Source organism: Periplaneta americana, chromosome 12, assembly GCF_040183065.1.
Source record: "Periplaneta americana isolate PAMFEO1 chromosome 12, P.americana_PAMFEO1_priV1, whole genome shotgun sequence".
Lineage (NCBI taxonomy): Eukaryota > Metazoa > Arthropoda > Insecta > Blattodea > Blattidae > Periplaneta > Periplaneta americana.
The window spans coordinates 65,056,964-65,083,717 of NC_091128.1; the positions used below are offsets into that span (position 1 = coordinate 65,056,964).

Here is a 26,754-nt window from a genome sequence, read left to right on the forward strand (position 1 = left end):
TTACATTTCATATATTATCTTCAGGAAGGTAAACTTCATATAAAAATGATTCTGTTAGCACTGTTACGTAGTTTTATTGATGTATGCGTGTGTTTCTGTACGACATAGAAAAAGAGGGAGATTGTTTTAAGTTATGCCCTATTATAATTTGTAGTATACCTACAGTTCAAGCCAAATACAACAAGGCCCGAAATATCGCGGATATGGATGTAAGAAACATGCCCCCAAAAATAACTTTATTAAATGATCATATTCTGATATACTGTACCACAGTCAAGTTGTAACGGGGGAGGAGGTAAATGATGTCCCCCATAACCCCATTATATGGGGATTCTATGGTTTGCTTTGCCCCCCAAAGAAACAAGTTCTCTTTCCACCTACACCCACCTGACTTAGAATCAATCAATTTTCTTAATGTATCCAGCTGTTTGCTGATAACATAAAGTCCACTATAGTCCACTGTAGTCTATTCAATTGTTGTTTTTCACAAGAAATGAGGAGTATTTTGATCGGTGCTCATTATAAATGCCTGTTGCTAGTTGCCAGCCTAACTTAGAAGAAGAGCAGGAAAATTAAATTTACATCACAGTCATAAACATATGCATTTTTTTTATGTTATGCTATAATTTAAAAGTTTAATAAAGTCCAATTCTAACAAGGGACTACAGTTTATTTATGAACATCACTGTAAAGTTTGAATTAATCTTGTGTATTTTAATGATGCATTTCAGTAACAAGTTTTGGTAACATTCAATGGACAAAGTAAAGAGATGAACGAAATGATAGGGGGACCAAAGGACTACGACCAAAAATCAAATGGACCATTAATACAGAGGACTATAATTTTAGTGAATCAAAATACAGACGGACAAAGAAAAAAGTTACCAAAGTGCTGTTACCCAAATGTCTGGGTTTCGAATTTATTATAAGTCTAGACAACACCAGCAGTGATGATGATGATGATGATGATCATGATGATGATGAAGCGGAAGAAGAGGAGGAAGAAGAATGTGGATAATGGCTGTGTGTGAAAGTGAAGTTTTTTGAAAACTTCAACAACTACAGACCTATAGCACTTCTACTTTAAAGACTTCATGTACTGCATACCATCAGTAGCTCACGGTGAGATACGAATTATTGTAATAATTGGAGTTGTGATTATACTGTACTGTACACAGACAAAGAAGGATGTAATTTATTTATATTTGTTATGTTGTGAAACCATACACTTTCGCCTACTATATCCAATGGAATGCACTGAAAATAAATACTAATGATGTTTTTGTAACTATACGTACAACTGCTGCAGCGACAATCAGGTAGCCAGCAGATAGCTGCAAGAGAGGGAACCCAGCTGCCTAGAGAAGTTGTGCGGACAGTAATATTTTTACTAATGGAATGTATGTTCAATATTAAAGGCAATTTTTACATGTTCATTCAGCTTGAACATATAAAATTATGAGTACCTACAATATTTTAAATCACTGCTTCATTTAGGTGAAAAAATGTTACTGCATGTTTCAAGTAATGAATAGGCTACTTAAAGATAATACAAGAATTTCTTACTTCAATCATACATACTATTCGTTCAGACAAATGGACTTTTTATTTCTTTTCAATGTTTCCCATTGTGCAAATGGATTATACAGTGATATTGGCACAGCTTTCATCACATGAAAAACGAATTTCAGTCCACATTTCACAGGAACCAATGCTGGAGGACTGCATGGGATGTTGTCGCCAAGACAATAACTGAAAGAGAGAGATATACCACAATGAAGGTCATTCACAGAAATACAATTTGACTCAGGATAGTCATATCTGAGTAAAGAGTAAACTTAATATGGTGCATATAATCATCTGTAAAAAGTAAATTAATATAAAAATGTAAGACATTTCATGTAACAGGTAGCTGAGAAAAGACTCTAAGACATAATAACACTTTCTTACAGTTTTTTATCTACGATTAAGTTTGGGTGTGATTTTTGGTTTCAACGATATATGCGAAATGTGTTAAAAACTTAATTTTATGCGTGGAAAATGCAAATCCCTTAATAAAAGCACAAAATTAAGTTGAATATATCCGCGAATTGTTTGTGAAATTGATACAAATCTACGAAATTATTTCATAATCACGATATGTTTAATAAAAACAGGTTTCATAGAGAATTAGCACAAAAAATTACCCTTTCTTCCAAATAAAATATGAAAATTTTGTTTGTATAAAAATATACATGAACATCTCTACATATTTGATCGTTCAGCATTACATGTATATGACATCTGGCAACACTGTACACACAGTTTCAGGAACTACTTCCAGGGAGCAGTGCAAGCAGACAATGGTTACTTCTCTTTCCCGCAACAAATGCCTTCATGAGATCAAGAAGGCAGTGTCTTCACCTTGAGGAGTTGGGTGCAAGAAAGGCACTTCTCTCAAATGCAAGTTTTGAGAAAATTGATGTTGAAAATTCAAACCGTAATAATGTTACCTATGCACGCCTTTACATTTTGGGTACTCTTGACCTCTATGAACACAGTTTTAAGTTTCTTTAGTGTGCGAAATTTGCGCGAACTTGCTTATTTTTTTTTTACAAAATATTCACCAAAATTAAACTATTTTAATCATCAAAATCAGGGCACAATAATCACCATAAAATCACACCCCTATATATATATATATATATATATATATATATATATATATCTCAATCAATCTTCTTAATGTATCCAGCTCTTTGCTGACAACATAAAGTCCACTATAGTCAACTGTAGTCTATTCAGTTGTTGTTTTTCACGAGAAATGAGGGGTATTTTGATCAGTGTTCATTATAGATGCCTGTTGCTAGTAGCCAGATTTGGACACCCCTATTCGAAATTAAAGCATCCTATGTTATAACAAATTTGATGTAAATTTTACTAAACTGATCATTAATTTAAAAAATGCTGCTTACTCTATATAATTCATATGTTTAAATATCTGTTACCATTATTCTTTCATGTAGAACGAAAGATAAAATATTAATCATGTCTGTAGAAGTTACTCCGTGAATAACTTCCTGAATTACAGTGCATTTATCCATGAGGGGGTTATATGTGTCTCCAATTACAGGTTAAATTCTAATTAAAACTTATTTCTAACAATGATGATGTGTGTGTGCACAGATGGATGAGAAGGTGAGCAAGTGGATGAATAGATCGGCAGAAAGGCATATTAATTCTGTACTATACAAGTTATGAGGAGGAATTCAGAAAAGTTGCTTTAAACTATTTACAGGTTTCATTCACTAAGCCAAACTTACCTTTCACTGCTGACTGACGAATAGCTTAATTCTCTCAATGAGAGGATCAAGTTTACTGGCCTTTATAAGAAGTACACGTCGATACGGACTCATCTCAACATCATCCTCCATCCAGTGTCCAGACAAGCCTGAATCTGAATCTTCTTTTACACAGAATTCGAATCGACAGTCAGCTTCCTACAATATTAAAAACAGTTATCAATTGCTGTTACTGTTATTATTATTGACTTTCCAAGTTTATAGAACCCCATTTTACCCGAAGGTATATTAGGGCTGTAATTAAATCATACATATTATAGCCCTGTACAAATAGTTACATAAAATATATACATAATTATGACATAAAATACACATATTGCATTAAATGTGTATGACAATGAAAATCATATTTATATTATACAAATACAAAGATATAAGATAAAATAGATATAATATATAGAAATAGATACACAATATATGAAATGCAGACATATTACATATAGTACTTTCCCAAGACATATCACACACAGACTTGTTACTTACAAAAAAAATAAATAAATAAAAAAAAAAAAAAATAATAATAATAATAATACTTACTTACTTACTGGCTTTTAAGGAACCCGGAGGTTCATTGCCGCCCTCACATAACCCCGCCATTGGTCCCTATCCTGAGCAAGATTAATCCAGTCCCTACCATCATATCCCACCTCCCTCAAATCCATTTTAATATTATCTTCCCATCTACGTCTCGGCCTTCCCAAAGGTCTTTTCCCCTCTGGCCTCCCAACTAACACTCTATATGCATTTCTGGATTCGCCCATACGTGCTACATGCCCAGCCCATCTCAAACGTCTGGATTTAATGTTCCTAATTACGTCAGGTGAAGGATACAATGTGCGCAGCTCTGCGTTGTGTAACTTTCTCCATTCTCCTGTAACTTCATCCCTCTCAGCCCCAAATATTTTCCCAAGAACCTTATTCTCAAAAACCCTCAATCTCTGTTCCTCTCTCAAAGTGAGAGTCCAAGTTTCACAGCCATACAGAACAAACGGTAATATAACTGTTTTATAAATTCTAACTTTCAGATTTTTTGACAGCAGACTAGATGACAAAAGCTTCTCAACCGAATAATAACAGGCATTTCCCATATTTATTCTGCGTTTAACTTCCTCCCGAGTGTCATTTACATTTGTTACTGTTGCTCCAAGATATGTGAATTTTTCCACCTCTTCGAAGGATAAATCTCCAACTTTTATAGTTCCATTTCGTACAATATTCTGATCACGAGACATAATCATATACTTAGTCTTTTCGGGATTTACTTCCAACCATATCTCTTTACTTGCTTCAAGTAGAATTTCCGCGTTTTCCCTAATCGTTTGTGGATTTTCTCCTAACATATTCACGTCATCTGCATATGCATCAGCTGATGTAACCCGTTCAATTCCAAACCCTCTGTGTTATCCTGAACTTTCCTAATGGCATATTCTAGAGCGAAGTTAAAAAGTAAAGGTGATAGTGCATCTCCTTGCTTTAGCAATAGCAATAATAATTTATTTTTATTTTTATTTTATTTTATTTTATTTATTTATTTAATGTGCTGTACAACAGCCAGTGGCCAATTACAGTTCAGCACAAATATAACAAAAACATAAAACAAAAATAATTATTACACATAAATATAATTACAATTACAATAATGACGATGAATGGATAACTAAGAATACTATGAGAGAATGTTAATTGAGTATAAAGCCTAAAAGAATACATAAATGATAAATCGTTGCCAAGAGCAAACAAAGTCTATACATTGAAGGGATCGAATTCGCAGCCATGCATGTTGGCATTTTTAATGCATCTGGAGACTGGTGAAAGAAATTTCGAATTTCTAGTATAGAAAAGTTTAATAATAATAATAATAATAATAATAATAATAATAATAATAATAATAATAATAATAATAATAAATAATAATAATAATAATAATTTATTTATTATTTTATTTATTATTATTAATATTTGTGTGCTGAACAACAGCCAGAGGCCAATTATAGTTCAGCACAATACACAAACAGAAGATACAAAGGTGCAAAACAAAAATAAATAATATCATAAATAACAAAAACATACATGAATACAATTGAGTACAAACAGTAAAAACTAATAATCAAAACGAAACTAAACCTTAAAAGGATCTAAATTGTGCCCATGCAAATTGGCATATTTTATGCATCTACAGACTGGAGAAAGTGATTTTGAATTTCGGTTATAAAAAATTTTTTGAAATCTTAAACCTTTTGTAGGAATACGAAGGCTGATATTGTTTATAATAATAATAATAATAATAATAATAATAATAATAATAATAATAATAATAATAAGTAACCATTTCGTAGAAATATACATATTACTTTTATATATGACATAAAAATAACATGACATACAAGTGCATGTTCAACACATAAGACATAGACATATTATATACAATACACAGAAAAGACAAATAAAAAGGAAAATTACATAAAAACATATATGATATGAAACAGTGATATTATAGCTATTATTATTGTGATTATTACTATTATTATTAATAGTAGTAATAGTATTTCCTTTTATTGCAACCAATTTTGCTCTGTTGCATGTTAGATTAATGATAAAAAAAATAGAACCTGAAAATATATACAAACAAAATTAACACATTCATATACCCTTTCTAATTGCATTAACTACAACCTCTCTTACTATGGCAGAAACAAATAAACTAGCTATTTACAGTGAATTGTGAACATGTGATATGAATTTCTGAAATTCTCTTGAACAGCATTTCTTTTTAAACATAAAACACAGGGGTTTTTCAAATTGCCCAGAACATGAGATGACATGTGACAGTAATAACAAGCGAATTCTTTCGAAAATTGGGCAATCAAATATCAGGTGATGAACAGTCTGGTCGCTTTCCTCACATTTACACATGGATTCATTTACATTATTGATTTTGAACTGTTTAAAATATGTTTTAAATTTTCCATGGCCTGAAATGAATTGCGTAAGCATGAAATTGGGTATTATGTGTTTTCAGTTTAACCTACAGATTATTGTAGGAAAGAATAAGTCCCTAGTTAGAGAGCCATTATTACTTCCTTGCCATTGTACATCCCAGCGTGCTAACATGCATTCCCTTAATTTATGTTTTATGAAACTGACAGGAATTTTACTGTAATTGTCTACGACATTCATGGAACAAGCAAGCTTGGCTAGCTGGTCTGCCCTTTCATTCCCAATATACCCAAGTGCCCTCGAATACAGTTTAAACAAATATGTTGCTGTCCATTGTGCAACTCAAATCAAGAAATGGATTCAGAACATCTCAAAATCTGTCTGTCAGTGGCTAACCATGACAATATCTTTGAAAAATATTGGAGTGCAAGAGGTCAAATGACTTTACTGTCAAATGCCTGGCATTAGATAACAACAACAAAAAATATGTTTGCTGGAGTTTGCAATATTACGTCCGACATTTACGCCAATCATATGCATATTATATTTGTCCCTAATACAGTTCAAAGTTGCCTGTGGGAGGTCCGGAGCTCTAGGAGTTTGATTTCAATTTCCTGCTGTTACTGTTAATAACACAGATATTTATATTACTACTTGAACCTATGGAATCTACAGGGGCGTCTTCAGCAGGGGTGTAAGGATGCAAGGGGTGCACTGCACAGCACAGCACTTGGACAGCAGGGCCTATGGGGTGACAGCTAGGCCTTGGTTACATAACTGATTTTTTTTTTTTCGAATTCAAAGCTAGCTGTACATAAGATCATTTTACTAACATTAACTACCTGCCAATCTGGTATGTGTGACAGGTACTCATATGTACTACACAACAAATTTGAAAGAAGAAATGGTGCTTGCTTTGTCACTATCATCGACAAGTCACGAATGCCGTGACAGAAAGATGCTGCCTTGCTGCCCCTTATACGCACCAAAAGTAATCAAAGGGACTGCCTGGAGTGGTCTAATACATGCTATTATTCGAGTTTTCTGAAGATTACAGTCTGTAGCTGAAACGGAAGCAGGTTTTCTTACAATAGAACACCAGTCATGGGAATGGGAGTTCCTAACTATGCGCTCGTCACGACTTTCTCCTTCTTTACTAGACAATATAATTTTATTTATGTACCTATAAATACAGGATCAATAAAAATTTTATTAAAATTTAATATTTTATATTTTTATATATTTATATTTTATTAAAATTTAATATTAGTGATTTCAAAAATTAATAACTGTGAACTTTTGTCTTATTGCACAGATTTCAACACTAAACATGGAAGATTTATACATGACACATGACATTAAAAAATTAATGTTCTTTAAAATTGCCAGTAACTCTTTGGCACAAGCCGTCAATGTTGTGAATTAAAAATTGAATACCTGGGTGCGATACTAGCAAAAGTAAGACAATTCTGTTCCTCTTTCATATTATTCAGTATATTCTAGTATGTCAAATTATATGGAATAAATGTAATTCTAAAACCTATATCAGAGATATACATAATATGAAAATGTGTTGCCCAATATGATAGTTATATATACATAATACTGGTAAGTACAGTAATTAGTTACATACAGGGTTAGTTAAAAGTCACGCACCACCTAAATAACTTTTGAAGCATGTGGTTCAGTGACATGAAACTTGGTATGTGGGAATAACCATATACTAAGAACTCAATAATGGTATTACCGAGTTTTTCTACTTCCGGTTTAATCGGAAGTAACTCCAACTCTCTTATTTTAAATGGAACACCCAATATATTTTTCTCTTTTTGAATAAAGCTCATTAAGAGTTTTCAAAAATTACCCACACTTGATACTTCTGTACACATTCAGTGTTGCTAAGTCAAGAAAACAGAAAAATGTATTGAATGTTAAAATAATAAATGCACTACCTAAATAACTTTTGAAGCATACGATTTAGTGATATGAAACTTGGTATGTGAGGATAACCATATACTAAGAACTCGATAATGGTATTAACGAGTTTTTTTCTACTTCCGGTTTAACCGGAAGTAACTCCAGCTCTCTTATTTTAAATGGAACATCCAATATATTTTTTTTTATTTTTGAATAGTGCTCATTAAGAGATTTTCAAAAAGTACCCACACTTGATAATTCTGTACAAATTCAGTGTTACCCTTTTTAGGCGCCATTGCTACTTGCTTAATACAACAAGGATTTCTGCTCTTGCAGGTATCATTTTCCACAGATTCCCCCAAACAAAATGAGAGTAGAAAAAGATGGGAATATTTATGTTGTTGTTTTCTAATGCCAGGCGTTTGACAACAAAGTCATTTGACCTCTTGCACTCCAATATTTTTCAAAGATATTATCATGACCAGCCAATGAAGCACAGATTTTGAGGTGTTCCGAATCCATTTCTTGGTTTGAGTTGCACAATGGGCAGTTAGGGGACTGATATATTCCAATTCTATGCAGGTGTTTAGCCAAACAATCATGGCCTGTTGCCAATCTAAATGCAACTACAGACGATTTTCGTGGTAAATCGGGAATTAACTGTGGATTTTGATGCAGAGAGTTCCATTTTTTCCCTTGGGATTGTGTTATCAAATTTTGTTTGTTGAAGTCTAAGTATGGTAGATTTAATAAATCTCTTCACAGAGTAATACGCAGATTTAGTAACAGGTCTGTAAGTAGCAGTGCTGCCCTTCCTTGCTAAAGCATCCACATTCTCGTTTCTCAGGATTCCACAATGGGATGGTATCCATTGGAATACAATTCTTTTATTGAGTCATATTAATTGAGAGAGCATTTTAGTTATTTCTGCTGTTTGAGATGAAGGTGTGTGTTTACAGACTATTGATAGAATAGCTGCTTTGGAGTCTGACAATATAACTGCATTCCTAAATTTATTGATGTGGCATAGAAGATTCCTGAGACATTCACTTATTGCAATGATTTCACCGTCAAAACTTGTTGTTCCATATCCAAGTGATCTATAAAGTGAGAAGAGACAGCACGTAACACCTGCACTGGCACTGGAGTGAAAATGGCAAGTTGTAGCCGATTTAAGTGAACACCATATTTTAACGTTTTGGTGGCTACTTCATTCACACACAACCCCCAGAATGTCTGGAGGACCACACCTGCTGTTGGTCGACGGGTCCATTGGACCTAGCTGGGAGATCTTGTTGATCACCAGCTTTCCCTCCTTAAGCCACTGGAGGACGATTTTATGCCATAGCAGGTCAGCACTAGGAACAGAAAAGTAGAAAGAGGAGGAAGGAAAGGGAAATGAACCCTTAGGCCTCGAATGCTCTAATGCCGTCGGGATCGAAGAAAGTAAGAGTTCAGTCAGAGGACTGGATAGGAAAGGGTAAAGAGGGAATTAGGTATTGGATAGAGGAAAATTATACGAAATTCAATCATTAACTCATCAAGCTGACCAGTGCTAATGGATGAGTAGCCTCTCCCTTTAGTTCAGCTTGTAAAATTATGCTTACTAACAGTTGCACCACGGGAAGGTAGGGATGGGACATTGGGTATTTGTCCAGGTAGGTTCCTTAAAGCCTTCAATGGGAAGGATTAATGGCTCTCCCCCTTATATCCGACAGATACCCTTTTGCAGCCGGAATATTTATGTAAAAGGTGACATATCAATGAAGAAAATGCAAGAGTCTGTTCTGATCTTTTGATGAAAATGATTATGAAAGGGATCTTAAAGCAGAGCTTTTAAATCTGAAACCTAAAAGAACATTACGTGAATGCGTTGAATCTCATCTAAATATACCGAAATCTAATCCTAAATCAAATAATGATTCTGCAGAACCCCTCGCCCAACACATGAAAAAGAGAAATAACAAAAATATCCTAAAAAATGTGTTGGAATCCAGCATCTCTAACATGGGAGAAAATTCTTGTCCTGCAACAATAATGAAAGTGAGCAAATGCCCAGTAACTCTAGTATCTCTGATGTGGAAAAATTGATATTGGAAAATAAACAGTTGCAATCAAAAAAGGAGACACTTTCAAAGTGAATTACTGAGTTCAAAGACACTTCGAAGGAATTAAAAGATGAAAATATACATTCATAAGCCCATATTAAGACCTTTGCAAATAAAAGTATTAAATTATCCTCCATTTTTAGTACTTACTTATTTAATGACTTTTAAGGAACCCGGAGGTTCATTGCCGCCCTCACATAAGCCCGCCATTAGTCCCTATCCTGACCAAGATCAATCCACTCTCTATCATCATATCCCACATCCCTCAAATCCATTTTAATATTATCTTCCCATCTACGTCTCTGCCTCCCTAAAGGTCTTTTTCCCTCCGGCCACCCAACTAACATGCTATATGCATTTCTGGATTCGCCCATATGTGCTACATGCCCTGCCCATCTCAAACGTCTGGATTTAATGTTCCTAATTATGTCAGGTGTAGAATACAATGCGTGCAGTTCTGTGTTGTGTAACTTTCTCCATTCTCCTGCAACTTCATCCCTCTTAGCCCCAAATATTTTCTTAAGCACCGTATTCTCAAACTCTCTTAATCTCTGTTCTTCTCTCAAAGTGAGAGTCCAAGTTTCACAACCATAGAGAACAACCGGTAATATAACTGTTTTATAAATTCTAACTTTCAGATTTTTCGACAGCAGACTGGATGATAAAAGTTTCTCAACTGAATAATAACAGGCATTTCCCATATTTATTCTGTGTTTAATTTTCTCGAGTATCATTTATATTTGTTACTGTTGCTCCCAGATATTTGAACTTCTCCACCTCTTCAAAAGATAAATTTCCAATTTTTATATTTCCATTTCGTACAATATTCTGGTCACGAGACATAATCATATACTTTGTCTTTTCGGGATTTACTGTACTTCCAAACCTATTTCTTTACTTGCTTCAAGTAAAATTCCCGTGTTTTCCCTAATCGTTTGTGGATTTTCTCCTAACATATTCACGTCACCCGCATAGACAAGCAGCTGATGTAACCCGTTCAATTCTAAACCCTCTCTGTTATCCTGGACTTTCCTAATGGCATACTCTAGAGCAAAGTTAAAAAGTAAAGGTGATAGTGCATCTCCTTGCTTTTTAGCCCACAGTGAATTGGAAATGCATATGACAGAAACTGACCTATACGAACTCTGCTGTACGTTTCACTGAGACACATTTTAATTAATCGAACTAGTTTCTTGGGAATACCAAATTCAATAAGAATATTGTATAAAACTTCTCTCTTAACTGAGTCATATGCTCTTTTGAAATCTATGAATAACTGATGCACTGTACCCTTATACTCCCATTTTTTCTCCATTATCTGTCGAATACAAAATATCTCATTAATAGTTGATCTATTACGCCTAAAACCACATTGATGATCCCCAATAATTTGATCTACATATGGAGTTAATCTTCTCAAAAGAATATTGGACAAAATTTTGCATGACGTCAACAAAAGTGATATTCCTCGAAAGTTACTACAGTTAGTCTCGTCCCCCTTCTTAAAGATAGGTACGATTATGGACTCCTTCCATTGTTCTGGTACAATTTCCTTTTCCCAAATAGCAAGTACAAGCTTATAAATTTCGTTAGATAATGCGCTTCCAACCTCTTATATTAATTCTGCTGGAATTTGATTGATACCTGGAGACTTATAATTTTTCAGATTTTCTATCGCAATTTCGACTTCAGGAAGTGTGGGGTTCGGGTATAAATAGCTCAGCTGTTTGTATTTCAATTTCGTCCTGATCATTTCTATTTGGCCTATATATATTTAGTAGTTGTCCAAAACCTCCATTTTTAGTCCTCAACAAAAATCTCTGTTAATAACTGGAAGAACAGTAACTTGGAGGTTGAAGCAATCACGTTACAAGCTCTCTCTAGAAAAGCATACTATTTTATAAGACAACTTCAATATCCATTACCCTCTCCTCAAACATTATAAAGGCGCCTCTCTACCATAAAATGCCCCATAGGGGTATGGTGGCAGCACTGGTCGCGTACTTCAAGCAGAGAAAATATGCTCCGTATTTGTTAAACAAATCAGAGGTAAAACAGTACTTTGAATTTTTTGGTGGCCTTCTCACTTGCATAGTTAATGTGATTACTCGATGCAAGTTTACTATCTTTGTTACTTAGCATCACTATAGCTAAGATTTACTTCAACCGATTTCTTTCGTAATGAGTTGTAATTATGTTTTTTCAGTATTTACTGACATATTATTTGAACACCAAACTTTAAGTTCATCTAGAGATGACTATATGGTTTCTTGGAGTTTTTCAAATTTATTTCTTTTTTGCAAAGTCCAAATGACCAAGTCATCAGCAAAAAGTGCTGTTTTAGCACTAGATTTTTCCAATTGTTGTGATAGGTCATTAATGTATATATTAAACAATACTGTGCTTAACACATTCACTGCTGGCATTTAAAGGGCTAGCCTTTGAACCGAACTGGGGTTTTAAACATCACATACGTTTTGCAGTAGTGTGAAATCGACTATGGTCGACATTGCCAATTTTACATGTTCAAACCAAAATCGACATAAGTCGACTTTGGCCGTGAATATGTTAATACAGCACTTTGTGATAAGCCAAGATGTGTTTGCTTATATTTGGAAGTTGCCTGTCCATAGGTTGTAGAGCAATATCTTTGAGTAATAAACTCGGATATCCATCTTAACATATTGGCTTCAATGATTAATTGCTGAAGTTTCATGATGAGTTTGTATCTCTAAACATTATCATATGCCAATTTAAGGTCAACAAATATGGCTAGTGTATCCTTTTTCTTGTTAAATCCATCCTTAATATCCTGACTTAGTAAAATTGTTTGTTCATTTGTTGAATGGTTTCTCCTGAACCCAGCTTGCTGTGGTGATAGGTTATTTGTTTCTAAAAACCAGTTTAACCTATTAGATATCATTTTCTCCATTATCTTAGTCACATAGCTAGTTAATGATATAGGTCTGTAAGAATCAATTTTGTCCACAGGCTTATCAGTTTCAGTATTGGGATAATTTTACTCTTTTTCCACTTTGCAGGAACTGAAGTTTTCCAGACATAGTTATAGAAATTAAGGAGTGCACTCTTATCTTTAAAGCCCAACTTCTTGGGCCTGGAGTTTTGTTGTTATCAGTTCTATGAAGAGCTATTTCCAACTCTGAGAGATTGAAATCATTGTGAAAATATCATCTATATTTTTAGCATTAAAGTTCTGGGTTGCTTATTTTTAATTTGGTACTTCATGATCTTCTGCAATTTCCTGTATTGTTTTGAGATTTTTGATGCAGAAAAATGAGTATTAAACTTTGAGGCATTTTTACAATTATCTGTTATAGGCCTATATAAATGTCCATGTTTTATTGGTTGTTTGAGGATAGATTCTCTTGTTGTGGTGGATACATATTTATAAACTACTTTGCTAGACTATCTTGTTTATAATATAAATGTTCTACAAATTTATTAAATGAAATTCTTTTAACATTTAATATGCTTTTCTTAAACTTTACAGCTTTATTTTTCCAAGCAAATAGGCTTTCTTTATCCTTACTAATTTCAGCTATCTTCCTGGCTTGTTCCCTTTCACTATATGCATATATTATTAAAATGCGGCAGTCCAATTGTTTTATAAACCATTTTTAAACACATCAGCCAATTTATATTGTGGCAGCAAATTTCGGAGACAAAAAGCGAAAATTTAAGCATTCATGTACTGGTAACAGTGATTCACTCTAGAAAGACATTATTTTTGTAGATTCATCATTCATGAAATAATATGTATAATTATGCTTAACTTAACTTAAATTTTACATGCCCCATAAGAAGTCTTCATATACTTCCGATTGAATACCACTAGTTTAAAGAACACTTTATTTACATGCTAATGATAAATTTGTTTATTGTGTTTCAATAATATGAAAAAATTAACTTAGTTTCTTGAAATTAAATTATGATAATGTGTTTGTGCAAACATGTGTGAACAGGTGAACTGTTTTATCTAACAAACCTGATCAATAAGTTCTTCTTCTGGATTTGACCACAAAACGTCAGACTCCTCATTTCCATCACATTGCTGTTGTTTCTTCTTTAGTTTTTTCTTCTTTGTTTGAGGCTTTTCAGACTTATATAACTTGCATATTAGGACAAAGTACGTGAAGTCATATGGCATTTTCTTTTCACGGGCTCTTTTAATTTCTTTGCTGTAATAATAATAATAATAATAATAATAATAATAATAATAATAATAATAATAATAATAATAATAATAATAATAATATAATAATAATAATAATAATAATAATAATAATAGTTACTGATGGTCTCAAAATTAGCATTATCTGGCTTCATTTTTTAGTGTATATCAAAAACAGGCCAGATTAATACTTGCAAAAGGTAATAAAGAATATACCAATTAAGATGCAGTTTATGAAGCTGGAATAGAAAATAATGTACTTGCCTAAGACTTTCTAGAAGAGGAACTGAGATTTGTGCAGGAATATTAATTATTCGCTCATTGATAAGCAAGCCAATAGACTGTGAATCATCTGAGAGAAGAGAGCGCACAAGTGTGTTGGCCTGGTCTGTAGCGTGCTCACTGCATAGTTCAAGTAAGAGGCTTCGAAGTTGCTGAATGCATTCTAGATTCTGTTTCTCTGTGATATTTATTACAGAAGTCACGCCAAACACGTCGTTCAGATCATTATCATTATCATCATCATCACTGTCCTCACCATCCACTTCGCATTGCTAAAAGGAAATACAAAAATATACATATATATTTCTAACTTTTAAAAATCATAATTATATTACACAGTTTAAGATAAAGTGAGTGACATAACAGGAGATTTTTTTCAAAAATGGAATGAATAAATGTTTGAAAATGTCTCTGATAAGGGCTTAGATTTTCAGAATGCCCCAGTTGTAAAGAAATTCTGCATATTAAAATCATGCATTTAGATTTAATATCTCCACCTCTTCAGAACTATTTACAGGTTCCTTTCTCAAGGTAATATTACTCAAGAACCAAAAGATCGTCTGTTCTGAGTGATACCATCATGATGATGCAACCTGTATTTTGTCTCAAAACAATACAAAATTAAATGTAAATGCACAGTTGCAAAATTTAGTTCAAAATCTTCATCATGAAATTTATCATATTCCACCCTACCTGCTGACAAAAGCACACAGAGTTCCTATGCAGACCAGTCCCAAGTAATAATGTTCTGTCGACTAAATGATGGTAGTGTAGAGTGCCCGCCCATCCTGAGGAAGGTGAGCGGTGAAGTGTGGAGTGGGACCAATCTGTATAAGGATGGGTGCACAGACTTGTCCATATGCTGCCATACAATCACTCACCGACCGCCAACAAATTTTGTTAGGCAGAGGTTAGAATGGACCAGTTTGCATAGGAACTCTGTGTAGTTACTACCATTTCACTATTACTTATGTGTTCACAACCTTCGTCCTAAAAATACTTTGGTAAACAGACTATTAACCCTTCAGTACTCACGTACTTTTCGTAATGTATTTACTCGCGTGGGAAACAGCTGTCACTCGAGTTATATTCTTCTTCAGAGAATGAATTTGAACATTATTTTCAATCTGAATGATTAGGCCCACCTAAATATGTTACTATGGAGTATACTTACTTACTTACAAATGGCTTTTAAGGAACCCGAAGGTTCATTGCTGCCCTCACATAAGCCCCGCCATCGGTCCCTATCCTGTGCAAGATTAATCCAGTCTCTATCATCATATCCCACTTCCCTCAAATCCATTTTAATATTTTCCTCCCATCTACGTCTCTGCCTCCCCAAAGGTCTTTTTCCCTCCGGCCTCCCAACTAACACTCTATATGCATTTCTGGTTTCGCCCATATGTGCTACATGCCCTGCCCATCTCAAACGTCTGGATTTTAAGTTCCTAATTATGTCAGGTGAAGAATACAATGCGTGCAGTTCTGTGTTGTGTAACTTTCTCCATTCTCCTGTAACTTCATCCCGCTTAGCCCCAAATATTTTCCTAAGCACCTTATTCTCAAACACCCTTAACCTATGTTCCTCTCTCATAGTGAGAGTCCAAGTTTCACAACCATACAGAACAACCGGTAATATAACTGCTTTATAAATTCTAACTTTCAGATTTTTGGACAGCAGACTGGATGATAAGAGCTTCTCAACCGAATAATAACACGCATTTCCCATATTTATTCTGCGTTTAATTTCCTCCCGAGTGTCATTTATATTTGTTACTGTTGCTCCAAGATATTTGAATTTTTCCACCTCTTCGAAGGATAAATCTCCAATTTTTATATTTCCATTTCGTACAATATTCTGGTCACGAGACATATCATATACTTTGTCTTTTCGGGATTTACTTCCAAACCTATCGCTTTACTTGCTTCAAGTAAAATTTCCGTGTTTTCCCTAATCGTTTATACACAGTTTATTTATAAACAAATATAAAAATAATTTTGAAACAGAATTAATTTATTTATAGTTAACAGACAATTATTTATGTGTAAATTTCAAATACTTTCAACATTTACCTACAAAATTAACACTGGAAACAAGTTTATAATTCTTGCTTTGTTGTGAAAATCTTTCTATATAAAATAATACGTGGATAGCTTATATCTTATTGTCCTATTTTCCTTGGATTATCCTTCTAAAAACTTTATTCCTGAATGCTTTATGCAGAGATGTCTTTACAATATCTAGTTATTTACAAGCAATTTACACAGATATCCTTCAAATGGTCAGCACGTGTTCGTTTTGAACATTTCACACAACATTTCTAGTCGAAACCTATCAAATTGGTAACAACTGGTAATTAGATCCATTCCTTTATTCCGGGGCTGGCGTATCAGATTCCTGAATTCCCAGTAATACTTGAGAATGCTTCTAATCTCGGAAGGAATGTGATAAACATAGATCCACAATTCGTCGAAGTTCAATAGAACAAATTATCCCTAAAGATATAGTACATAACTCATAACTTTGCAGAAACCGTAATAAAAAGTCGCCTGGTTGACAATTGTCACTCACAAGAATAAAACCTTAGCTATGCAAGTTATATGAGGAACTTGAAAACTGAAACTAAAGAATGTTATTATGTGAGTTTGGTTTTGAAGGCACCTAAAGCCTCACCGTTGTAAACCCTTTCTAGGAAATATAACAATGAAAAGAAACATGCTCGATGACAGGTGTCCCCACACGAGTACAGAAGGGTTAATAAAGCTAATATAGACCTATAGTTACATTTCCTGCATTAAAAATCATTTAATTTAACAAGAATGTTAATAACCACAGTCAAGTAAGATGAAATATACGTATTTCCCATAGCAAGAACTTCATTAATAACATTTTTTCTTGAGTTTTTAAGACTTCCAAAAACTCCATTAGTTGGACAATTTTCGGTCAAATAAAAGAACTACGTCCATATTCCAATAGGTAAATAAAAGATCTTACAAACTAACCAGAAGAATGTACACTGAATGAGAGGTCACTAAAAACTGGTGCCAAGAAATGAATTGAGGCATTGACATGGGAAAGGTCGTAACTGCCAAAAATTCTAATTTTTAGGTTTTTCATTGAGAAGATAGTAAATGGCCTTGCCAATGGCACAGAGAAGGTAGTATGTCCGTATGTAATGAAACGAAGTTGGAAACGTAGTCACTAGATGTTGTAAGTTGTATGTGCACAGCTGTTGGCGCCAAGAAGGTAGTAACTCCTTTTACAACATCAGAGTGTGTCTAGACAAATATGGGCTGATAACTGTGCAGGGCAGAATAAGAATCGGATGATTCTAATGGTCCTGATTTACATTATTTCCAAGAAACATTTTGATTCAGTGGACTTGAAATTCCTGGTTTCAGAACATTCCTACATGCCATGTGATAGGGAATTTGGCATCGGCGTTTCTGCAGAATGTGACAAGTTTTTGAATACAACTCCTATCAAAATCAGCACCCTCAACTGGATTAGACTCTCAAGAGCTGATTTTCCTCTAATAAAAACAAGACAGTCATTTAATGACCTTGAAATGTGGACAGAGCACAGGATTTTTAAGAAAGGACAGTCATTAACGTCAATCACTAACTTGCAGTGCTTGCAACGCCTTGAAAGAAGACCAGTCGTCCCTGATGCCAAAAAGAGAGACTTGTTATCTATGTGAGACTTCCTCGATGAAAAGTATCATGCATTTCACCGAAAAATTTGTGCATAATGTATAAATAACGTTAATTCTCAGTTTGGCTAAGGAGTGATTTCAATGTTGTATTTTCATAAAATAGGATTTCACAGATAAATCTGTGCCAGACTTTTCAAATTTCATATGTAACACAAACATGAAAGTGTTTGCCTTTCATTTAAAGCAGTTTCTGTAATAATGTAAGTGAGATAGTGTTCATAAATTTGTTTTTTGCTTCCGCTGAAAAATTTTGTTTTTGGCAGTTACTACCTTTCCCATGTCAGCGCCTCAATTATCAAATGTGATAATTCATAGATCTATGTAACATCATTAGAGGATAATACTCATCTAAAGATAAAACATAATGCAGTTCATCTTAACATTATTCTCACATGTAAATATGTTCATCAGGTACCTTAACCACACTCCCAACATAGTTCTGTCCTATAATAAGATCTGCAATCTCAGTAAGATTTACATGAGCCTTCAGAAACAACTGCTGCAGCAGTTGTTTTATACCATGGAAATCAGCATCGATGGGATTCCTTCCTTCAAATTCCACTTGAATTTTCTGAAATGACAAGACAGCGTAACTGATACCATGAAATATAACTATTTCATATTATTATAAAGTAATGTGATGTCGTAAAAATCAATCTCCTGATTTTCATGAAAATACACATTTACATCATCACTGATATTAACAAATATTACATAGATTTTTGTTCATTTTAATACTACAAGTATATATTTTGGGAGAAGAACAAAACGGTTTTCCAAAATGAAGATCATGTTACTATGGATATTTTACTTCCCCCCCCCCCAACATTTAGGCTCATCATTGCTCCAGACAAACTGCACCGCAGTCTTAGACTTATTGTGCTATCTATGTTTTATAAATTTAATACCGATTCATCAGCCCTGTTATCTTGATTAAGGTATACAGTCCTGATATAGAACTCGGTTCAAAATCTTTTGGTTCTAGAGAATCTTTCCCAAATATAAGGTATCTTCTGCGAGCCAATGCGTTGCAGGAGCAAATAATGTGCTGAGCTGTTTCAGTCTCCTTCCCGCAAAATCTACAGTTTAGGTTACCTTGAAGTATGCCCATTAAACTAAGATGCTTTTTCACAGGTGCATGACCCATGAGAAAAGCTGTAACTGCTCTCAGCTGAAATCTGTTACACTGTAGTAATATTTTAACTCTTTTATTGCATGGTCTAACAATAAATTGTTTCCCATGATTGATACCTGGTGTTTTAATCCAGGTTATATAGTGTTGAACCTTGGACCATTTTAACTGCTTCTCTGACAGAACATCTAGGTATTCCAAGAGCCGGCTCTGGTCCAATATATTTTGTAGTTGCTCCTTGTCTTGCAAGTTCCCTCAATACCACAATGCCCTGGCACCCAGATGAGTTTAACCTCATTCTGTTCTGCCAGGGTCGAAATTATATTGAGGCAATTAAGAACCAGTCCTGAAGTAACAATGTGGCTAATATTTCACCTTGAAAATTTTAATAGAGAACACACAGAATTTAATATGGAAACACACATCACATTCATTGATTTCAAAAAAACATATGATAAAGTTAATCGCCATATCTTGTTAAACATACTATTAAATGAATAACATACCACATCAAATTCCAAAACATATTTTAATTATTCAAAGAAACTTCAATTGCAGTAAAAACTGGAGATACTTTAGCACCTTAGAGGGAAATCAATTTTACAAAAGTATGTCATAAATTAGTAACTCTTCAGGTTTGACAAGCATAGAAGAAGAACTGACTTAAGATTAGTATTAAAAATTCGTAATTTCGTCTTCTTTGACATGTTTGTTTTTCCATCCTGAATATAATTGAAGGGTAACGGCTAAAAACGATCAGAGTCACATTTTGTTAGTTTGTCAGAATTTACATTTTAAGGTTGTATGCCTACATCCATATCTTAAAAGTATTGTATATTTCCCCTTTATTTACCAGGAGACTATGATCTTTTTTAGCCAAACCAGATAAATCGCAATATAGCGAATGCCAGTAGGGGAAGTTATCCCTACCCACATGAAATGTGCATTCGACACAACACTCACCTATCACGTAGATTGTCTGGTGAGCTAGTAGGGGAAAAGTGGAAGGGGTCGTGGGCGGAGCTTCTACGTTCGCTATATTGCGATTTGCCCGCCAAACCTAATCATACTTGCATTCTGTCTGTATTAAACTATAGAATGGCATTACAAACTCTTTTCGATTAAAAATGGACTACAATCGATTTTAGCCATCAATTACATAAAGCCTCCATTGGATTTTTAAATTCTATGCTTAACATCTTCATCAGGCCTACCACTTCTAGTCACTACACTTCTTTAGTAAATTAAAGATTCTACTTGTTCTATCTCATCTTCTATTAACACCAATTTTTCATTTATTCTTTTATTTACTCTCATTTCGTTTGCTTTCCTTCCATTTATATTGAGCCACACAATAATTTTCGCTTTTCCTGGAGTCCCCTCAACTTTCCTTCATATCAAGAGACAAATATCGTAGCAAATTCCAAATCTTCCAGCTTATTTCTTATTCCCCACTGTATTCCTGTCTTCTTTTCTCTTAACATCTTTCTCAAAACATTATTAAGCACCAACAAAAAATAATGTTGCAGAGAGAACACACATCTAACGCATTCCATTTGTGACCTTCAAATGCTCTGAGAACTTCCCTATATGAGTCATTCCACGTCAAATCGCACAAATTTAAACTCGAATTGACTTTCATGTCTCTGATTTAGATAAAACAAATTTTGCACATTCTATGGATTGAAAAAGTAAATACGTGTTTTATTATTGTTGTCTATATCGATTATTGTAGTAGATATGTGTCATCAAAGTTCTGAAATAGTTCGCGCATCATTATTGTTAAACGTGATTATCTCCACTAATAATCATCACAGAGATTTGCTCTTTGTCTCAATTTGAAGGTGATATTACATACTTTGTTCTTCGCATAATAATAGGCCTATAAAAATATAAGTTTGTTAACTTTGTTTTAAAAAATAATTAATAATAAAAATAATAAATAATAATAATAATTATTATTATTATTATTTTAAAATTAAATTAACCCTATAACTTAATGGCCCTTGTTACATTTGTGTATCATCGGAAATTGATCACATTATTTCCACAACAAATTAATATAAGGGTTTGCAGAATAGTAGCTCCTCTTCTACAGTAGAGAGAACTACAGGAGAACATATATTTAAGTTAACCGACGAATACTTTTGCGAAAATTCAACAGATTGGACTCACTGTGTAGGCATTTGTTCAGATGGTGCGAAATCTATGACAGGGTGTTATGCTGGGTTTGTTGCCAAAGTGAAATCGGTAGTGCCGAACGCTTCTTGGACACATTGTTGCATTCATAGACAGGCTCTTCTTTCTAAATGCATGCCCAATGGATTAAAATGTGTGCTGGACGATGCAGTGAAAATAATTAATTTTATTAAGGCCTGCCCTACAAATTCCTGCATATTTGCAGTGCTTTGTGAGGAAATGGAGAAGCATTTATAAGTGTTTATTGTCTCACACTGAAGTTAGGTGGCTATCTCGAGGTAGAACTATTTCCAGACTGCATGAGCTTAGAGAAGAAGTTTACGTTTTTCTCACTAGCCATGCCTTTCACCAAGCAAAGTGCATGGAAGATGAAATCTGGCTTCAGACTTTAGCTTATTTGGCAGACATTTTCTAAAAAATTAACAGTTTAAACTTATCTCTCCAGGGGTCAAATATAAACGTTTATATTGTGCAACACCATATCGAATCATTCAATAAAAAACTTAATTTTGGGGAAGCGTATTACGACTTCACGACTTCCTGGTGGAAAATCATCTTTCTTTGGACGAAAATGTCAAGAACATGGTTAAAGAACATTTGGAGGCACTTGGAAAAACCTTCAGAGAATATTTCCCTGCTAATATGTCCAATAATAACTTATTGGATTCGCAATCCCTTCGAAGAGTCAACAATTTTAGAATCCACATTACGCGTAGATGAAAAAGAGCAGATTCTTGAAATTTCCACTGATTTTCAGTTACAGAAAAGTTATATATCTTTGTCATTAATTGGTTTTTGGTTGAGTTTAAAGGAGTTCCCAATGTTAGCGAATAAAGCCATAACGTCTTTATTACCCTTTTCATCCACATATTTATGCGAAAAGTCGATTTCTTCATAAGCCTATTTAAAAAATAAATACAGAAACAGACTATATTGAAAGTGATTTGAGACTTTATTTACTTCTGTGGTTCCTGAGTTCAAAGCTCTGTGCTATGGAAAGCAGGTGCAACCTTCTCACTGAATTCCAAGGAAGAGGTGAGTAATTACAATGAAAACTTGTATTTATTATTGCAACTAGGCCTACACGTTGTGTAACTTTTAAGCCGAATTTTTCAACGATTGTGATCTAATGGTTACGATGAGACTGTAAAGCAGGTTTCTGGGTAATTCAGTAGAAAACATTGATCAATATGGCAGACATCAATAACATCGAGAATCAGTGGCAGATTAGTTTGGTTTGTTGAGGTTTTCCTTTTGCTTTGCATAGCCTAAACAAACCAAACCTGACCTGTCACTGATCCTCGATGAAGTCCGCCATATTGACCAACGTATTCCGCTGAATTACCGGTTTGCGGATCGATCGATTCCCGGTGATTCCAATATGGTATTAAACTATAAGTACTGAAATAAAAGTGCAATATATATAACGAAAGCATATTATTGTATGTGCGAACTGTTTACTGAATGGAATTTTGTAAACGTAATTTAGTGTATGAAACGTGGTAGCCTATAGGTTTACATAATTTGCGCCTTGTGTACATTTGTGGAGTTATTTCACAACTCAGTTTAAAAAAAAAAAAAAAAAAAAAAAAAAAAAAAAAAAAAAAGCAATGAAAATCAGACATATGTTATGCGTAGCGAGGTCGGCACCGCGAGATCAAAGATTCAACCCAAAATTAAATTCTACAAACATCACAAAGTGAAAATAAAATGTCAGTAATACCTCTTGACTAATGTACTCTTTCATCTCACTGCTTTCCGAACTTTCATCGCTGCTTTCTGATTCTTCGTTACTATCACCAAGATTAGTATTATTAAAAATACGTTTCTTAATTGGAGTTGCCATCTAAACAATACCACCGAACAAAACTTACAGCCTATAACCACCTAACACATCAAATACTCATATATACACAACTAACACCACGATTAGAGATGGGTAAAAAATAACACAACAGTTATTTTGGAACTGTTCCGGTCTCGGAACTGTTGCAAAAATGAACAGTAGGTCGGAACCTCCTGTTCCGAAATAACAGTGTTCCGACTCCGAGCTGCTCACTTGCCCAGCTGTTGCGGGCTCGCAGTACCGTGTTGCACAGGGTATGTTCCGACTCTCTCGGAACTGTTGCAAAAATGAACAGTAGGTCGGGACCTCCTGTTCCGAAATAACAGTGTTCCGACTCCGAGCTGCTCACTTGCCCAGCTGTTGCGGGCTCGCAGTACCGCGTTGCACAAGGTATGTTCCGACTCCGAGATAACAGTCGGAACGTCGGAGCTTGTTCCGATGAACCGACAGCTGCAGTTACACTGTTCTCGTTGTTCTTTATGTTATACTTGGAACTTCGTTGGATGAAGTTGGTACTTGAAACTCTCACGTGGTTGGAGGGGGGCGCATGGAAATTGAAATCCTTGCGGTGGCGGTAACTTTAATATCAACATTTGTAAGACTGGCCAATCATCTGTAATGTTATAGTAAGTATTTAATAATCTGTAATATTCATTCCCGCTTTATGGTTTATTTCACCATTAGTTGACTAATTCTGTTTTATAAACATTCTACAAAGTCATAAAGTACGCATACTATTATTAATTCATTGATCAGTTGATTCTATACAAAGGTTAAAGTCGTAAATGGTAATGAGTGGTTTAGTTACAATGTCTGTTTGTCGTTTGTTGAGGTTAAGTCTGACAAGCACAAGTTTTTGTGCTATCTTCTCTGATATCAAAGAACGACAAAAATGTTGTAGCATTATTTGTTGGAAACTACCCATATAAGTACTGATTTGGAGAGCGAGGTTTAATGCGAAGTTTAAATTACACTTTGGTAAAGATGCGATTCCAACATTTTACTAACCCACTGCGGGGTTTCCAGGTTTCAGTACTGCCAATATATATCTTTTTTATTTATGAAATTGTAATATTTATTATTATTATTATTATTATTATTATTATTATTATTATTATTATTATAACTGCATTAAGAAAAGTAAAAATAAAAATTAATGATTTGTTTTTTTTTATTATGTAATAGAGAGAAGAGACATTACATACCATATGTTTTAAATGTTATGTTATTTTTTTTAGTTGGCTACCATGTCTTTATAACTTTATGTACGAAAACAAAGTGTTGTATTCTGTCCTTGTAGTCAACAGCTGTTTAATTACTAACATTAAGCTTTTGAGTTCTGTCCGCATGCACAGCAATTTTCCAAAATCGATTCGAATGTGCATTGCAGTGCCATCTATAGATAAGAATGTGTACTATGTCATGCCTATGAGTGCTCCAGTGTGAGCAGCATGGTAAAGAGGGAGGGTACTGTACCGTTCGCTTGAACGACTCAACGACTCCGACTCATCACCACTGGTGACTGTTATTTCGGAACTGTTATTTGGAACATAGTATTTTTTCGGAACCGGAACAGTCGGAACTGTTCCGGGAAAAGAACAACTTCGCCCATCACTAACCACGATCTATACACCATACACGCGACACGCCCGCATGCAATTTCTCATAAACAGACTAGCCAATACTGCGCCACTGAAATTTGGTAAAATTTCTGTTTTCCTTCAATCCCAATTCCCTATATAAATGCAAATATCCCAAGTCTTGTTGGCCGCTTTATATGTCCGCGCAACTTATCTAGGCAGCTGGGCCCCCTACTTCTCTCTCGCTGCCCCGTAGCTATTTTTTTTTATATCTGTTGGCCAAGAGGACTTTGAATATATATGTTATTTGTCTATGGAATATATATAGTCCTCTTGCTGCTGGCTACCTGACTGTCGCTACAGCAGTTGTACGTACAGTTACAAAAACATCATTCGGTATTTAATTTCAGTGCATTCCATTGGATATGGTAGGTGAAAGTATATGGTTTCACAAAATAACAAACATAAATTATATTTTTCTTCTTCTATGTGCAATACAGTATGATCACAACTCCAATTATTACAATATTCGTATCTGGCCGTGAGCTACTGATGGTAAGCGATACACGAAATTTTTCAAGTAGAAGCACAGATATGTAGTTGTTGGGTTTCCAAAAAACTTCACTTTCACACACAATCATTGTTATAAACATTCTTCTTCTTCCTTCTCCTCTGCCCTTCATCATCATCATCATCATCATCATCATCATAATCACTGCTGGTGTCGTCTAGACGTATTATAATATCCATAAATTATTAGGGAAAACACTTGAAGGAAGTAAGGAGATAGGTTTGTAAATAAATATCGAAAAGACAAAATAGCCTATATGATTATGTCTCAAGACTAGAACGAAGTGGAAATATGAAAATTGGAAATTTATCCAAAAAATTCAATTATCGGTATCTTGGAAAAACAGTAACAAATATAAATGACACTCGGGAGGAAATTAAACGCAGAATAAATATGGGAAATGCCTGCTATTATTCGGTTGAGAAGCTTTTATCATCCAGTCAGCTCTCAAAAAGCTGAAAGTCAGAATTTATAAAATTGTTAGTACCGGTTGTTCTGTATTGTTGTGAAACTTGTACTCTCACTTTGAGAGAGGAACAGAGGTTAAGGGTGTTTGAGAATAAGGCACTTAGGAAAATATTTGGGGCTAACAGGTGTGAAGTTACAGTAGTGTAGAGAAAGTTACACAACGCAGAACTGCATGCATTGTATTCTTCACCTGATATAATTAGGAACATTAAATCCAGACGTTTGAGATGGGCAGAGCATTTAGCACGTATGGGCAAATCCAGAAATGCATTTAGAGTGTCAGTTGGGATGCCGGAGGGAAAAAGACCTTTGGGGAAGCCGAAACATAGATGGGAGGATAATATTAAAATGGATTTGAGGGAGGTGGGATGTGATTACTGTAGAGACTGGATTAATCTTGCACAGGATAGGGACCGATGGCGGGCTTATGTGTGGGCGGCAATGAACCTCCGGGTTCCTTAAAAG

At 34.4% G+C, this 26,754-nt stretch overlaps 2 protein-coding genes across 2 annotated transcripts in view; one reads left to right on the top strand and one right to left on the bottom strand.

The window, feature by feature from the left end:
• Nucleotides 1-1,587: 1,587 nt before the first annotated feature.
• On the bottom strand, nt 1,588-25,424 carry LOC138710498 (protein BCCIP homolog). The gene is made up of 7 exons (XM_069841436.1): nt 25,288-25,424; nt 23,548-23,746; nt 18,909-19,064; nt 14,760-15,049; nt 14,310-14,502; nt 3,303-3,479; nt 1,588-1,752 (listed from the first exon to the last, which is right to left on the bottom strand). The coding sequence occupies exons 2-6, from the start codon at nt 23,668-23,670 to the stop codon at nt 3,306-3,308; spliced, it is 936 nt and encodes a 311-aa protein (XP_069697537.1). The 5' UTR covers nt 23,671-23,746; nt 25,288-25,424; the 3' UTR covers nt 1,588-1,752; nt 3,303-3,305.
• Nucleotides 24,172-26,754, top strand: part of Tfb4 (transcription factor B4) — a 52,061-nt gene continuing 49,478 nt past the window's right edge. The window contains exon 1 of the mRNA XM_069841440.1: nt 24,172-24,296. The gene's annotated coding sequence lies outside the window, so the exon portion shown is untranslated. The remainder of the gene's footprint in view (nt 24,297-26,754) is intronic.

Coding starts and splice junctions, on each gene's coding strand:
- LOC138710498 (XM_069841436.1), bottom strand. CDS start 23,670: ATGGCAACTCCAATTAAGAAACGTATTTTTAATAATACTAATCTTGGT. Junction 15,050..18,908: donor ATGTTGGGAGTGTGGTTAAG/GTACCTGATGAA, acceptor ATTTCCTTTTAG/CAATGCGAAGTGGATGGTGA. Junction 14,503..14,759: donor CCTCTTCTAGAAAGTCTTAG/GCAAGTACATTA, acceptor TTATTATTACAG/CAAAGAAATTAAAAGAGCCC.